The sequence below is a fragment of the Lampetra planeri genome, unplaced genomic scaffold, assembly GCF_965212315.1.
Source record: "Lampetra planeri unplaced genomic scaffold, kcLamPlan1.2.h2 scaffold_2023, whole genome shotgun sequence".
In the NCBI taxonomy this organism is placed as follows: Eukaryota; Metazoa; Chordata; class Hyperoartia; order Petromyzontiformes; family Petromyzontidae; genus Lampetra; species Lampetra planeri.
The window spans coordinates 7,501-11,204 of record NW_027614779.1 but is presented as its reverse complement, the minus strand read 5'-3'; the positions used below and the strand labels follow the sequence as shown (position 1 = coordinate 11,204).

Here is a 3,704-nt window from a genome sequence, read left to right as displayed (position 1 = left end):
GATCTCCCACGTGTACTTCATCATCACTCACTCACCCACTCACCCACCCACACACTCACCCACCCACCCACCCACACACTCACCCACTCACCCACCCACACACTCACCCACTCACCCACCCACACACCCACCCACACACCCACCCACTAACCTGTATATTAGTGCCCCGACTCTCTTGCATGATCTCCCACGTGTACTTCATCATCACTCACTCACCCACTCACCCACCCACTCACCCACTCACCCACTCACCCACCCACTCACCCACTCACCCACTCACCCACCCACCCACCCACACACTCACCCACCCACTCACCCACCCACTCACCCACTCACCCACTCACCCACTCACCCACCCACACACTCACCCACTCACCCACCCACACACCCACCCACCCACCCACCCACACACCTGTATATTAGTGCCCCGACTCTCTTGCATGATCTCCCACGTGTACTTCATCATCACTCACTCACCCACCCACCCACCCACTCACCCACCCACCCACACACCCACCCACCCACCCACCACTCACCCACCCACCCACCCACCCACCCACACACCTGTATATTAGTGCCCCGACTCTCTTGCATGATCTCCCACGTGTACTTCATCATTCGCGTGAAGTCCTCTCGATGGAGGCTCGTTGAGCCGTCAAGCAGCAACACGAGGTCCACCAGCGGGGCGGAGCAAGCTGCAACAACATCGACAACATCAACAACATCAACAACAACAACATCAACAACATCAACAACATCAACAACATCAACAACATCAACAACATCAACAACATGAACAACATCAACATCATTAACAACATTAACAAGATCAACAACAACATCAACATCAACAAGATCAACATCATCATCAACATCATCATCAACATCATCATCATCATCAACATCATCATCATCAACATCATCATCATCAACATCATCAACAACAACAACATCATCACCATCAACATCATCAACATCATCACCAGCATCATCATCAACATCATCAACATCATCAACAACAACATCAACAACAACAACCACATCAACAACAACAACATCAACAACAACAACATCAACAACGACATCAACAACAACAATAACATCACTATGGGAACCTCATTTGCCAGTAAAAATATGATCATTGATTTTTTACCCTTCTATCTGGCAACAAAACTGACACCTTTTTTACAAGAAGTCATGTTTGCATAGACCGCAATACCTGCAGTCATAATGCAAACAAAACACACAACTCTGATAATGTATGTGCACTGTCCTTGAAGTTGATTGGTCCACACCCGAGACAGCTTTCCTTAGAGCCTAGTCTCACATGGTCCTTGAAGTTGATTGGTCCACACCCGAGACAGCTTTCCTTAGAGCCCAGTCTCACATGGTCCTTGAAGTTGATTGGTCCACACCCGAGACAGCTTTCCTTAGAGCCCAGTCTCACATGATCCTTGAAGTTGATTGGTCCACACCCGAGACAGCTTTCCTTAGAGCCCAGTCTCACATGGTCCTTGAAGTTGATTGGTCCACACCCGAGACAGCTTTCCTTAGAGCCTAGTCTCACATGGTCCTTGAAGTTGATTGGTCCACACCCGAGACAGCTTTCCTTAGAGCCTAGTCTCACATGGTCCTTGAAGTTGATTGGTCCACACCCGAGACAGCTTTCCTTAGAGCCTAGTCTCACATGGTCCTTGAAGTTGATTGGTCCACACCCGAGACAGCTTTCCTTAGAGCCCAGTCTCACATGGTCCTTGAAGTTGATTGGTCCACACCCGAGACAGCTTTCCTTAGAGCCCAGTCTCACATGGTCCTTGAAGTTGATTGGTCCACACCCGAGACAGCTTTCCTTAGAGCCCAGTCTCACATGGTCCTTGAAGTTGATTGGTCCACACCCGAGACAGCTTTCCTTAGAGCCTAGTCTCACATGGTCCTTGAAGTTGATTGGTCCACACCCGAGACAGCTTTCCTTAGAGCCTAGTCTCACATGGTCCTTGAAGTTGATTGGTCCACACCCGAGACAGCTTTCCTTAGAGCCTAGTCTCACATGGTCCTTGAAGTTGATTGGTCCACACCCGAGACAGCTTTCCTTAGAGCCCAGTCTCACATGGTCCTTGAAGTTGATTGGTCCACACCCGAGACAGCTTTCCTTAGAGCCTAGTCTCACATGGTCCTTGAAGTTGATTGGTCCACACCCGAGACAGCTTTCCTTAGAGCCTAGTCTCACATGGTCCTTGAAGTTGATTGGTCCACACCCGAGACAGCTTTCCTTAGAGCCTAGTCTCACATGGTCCTTGAAGTTGATTGGTCCACACCCGAGACAGCTTTCCTTAGAGCCTAGTCTCACATGGTCCTTGAAGTTGATTGGTCCACACCCGAGACAGCTTTCCTTAGAGCCCAGTCTCACATGGTCCTTGAAGTTGATTGGTCCACACCCGAGACAGCTTTCCTTAGAGCCCAGTCTCATATGGTCCTTGAAGTTGATTGGTCCACACCCGAGACAGCTTTCCTTAGAGCCTAGTCTCACATGGTCCTTGAAGTTGATTGGTCCACACCCGAGACAGCTTTCCTTAGAGCCTAGTCTCACATGGTCCTTTGAAGTTGATTGGTCCACACCCGAGACAGCTTTCCTTAGAGCCCAGTCTCACATGGTCCTTGAAGTTGATTGGTCCACACCCGAGACAGCTTTCCTTAGAGCCTAGTCTCACATGGTCCTTGAAGTTGATTGGTCCACACCCGAGACAGCTTTCCTTAGAGCCTAGTCTCACATGGTCCTTGAAGTTGATTGGTCCACACCCGAGACAGCTTTCCTTAGAGCCCAGTCTCACATGGTCCTTGAAGTTGATTGGTCCACACCCGAGACAGCTTTCCTTAGAGCCTAGTCTCACATGGTCCTTGAAGTTGATTGGTCCACACCCGAGACAGCTTTCCTTAGAGCCTAGTCTCACATGGTCCTTGAAGTTGATTGGTCCACACCCGAGACAGCTTTCCTTAGAGCCTAGTCTCACATGGTCCTTGAAGTTGATTGGTCCACACCCGAGACAGCTTTCCTTAGAGCCCAGTCTCACATGGTCCTTGAAGTTGATTGGTCCACACCCGAGACAGCTTTCCTTAGAGCCCAGTCTCACATGGTCCTTGAAGTTGATTGGTCCACACCCGAGACAGCTTTCCTTAGAGCCCAGTCTCACATGGTGTTGGACCAGATGATGCCAAAAGACTCCTTGTAAAAAGGTGTCAGTTTTGTTGCCAGATAGAAGGGTAAAGAACCAATTAACAATAACATCAACAACAATGGTGATGATGGTGATGATGGTGGTGGTGATGATGATGATGGGGGTGTTGATGGTGATGGTGATGATGTTGATGGTGATGATGGTGATGATGGTGGTGGTGATGGTGATGATGGTGATGATGATGATGGTGGTGATGTTGATGGTGTTGATGATGTTGATGATGTTGATGGTGGTGATGATGTTGATGATGGTGATGTTGATGTTGTTGATGTTGATGATGTTGATGATGTTGATGATGATGCTGGTGATGATGTTGATGATGTTGATGGTGATGATGTTGATGTTGTTGATGATGATGATGTTGATGATGATGATGATGTTGATGATGTTGATGATGATGATGTTGATGATGATGATGATGTTGATGATGATGATGATGATGTTGATGATGATGTTGATGATGATGATGTT

The 3,704-nt window shown here is 48.3% G+C and overlaps 1 protein-coding gene across 1 annotated transcript in view; it reads right to left on the bottom strand.

Moving 5' to 3' along the window:
- Window positions 1-563: 563 nt before the first annotated feature.
- The window catches only part of LOC144740290 (uncharacterized), a gene marked incomplete at its 5' end in the record, with an annotated part of 5,766 nt that continues 2,625 nt past the window's right edge, over window positions 564-3,704 (bottom strand). The window contains one exon of the mRNA XM_078623163.1: window positions 564-695. Within this exon, the coding sequence (XP_078479289.1) occupies window positions 615-695 (81 nt within the window). The remainder of the gene's footprint in view (window positions 696-3,704) is intronic.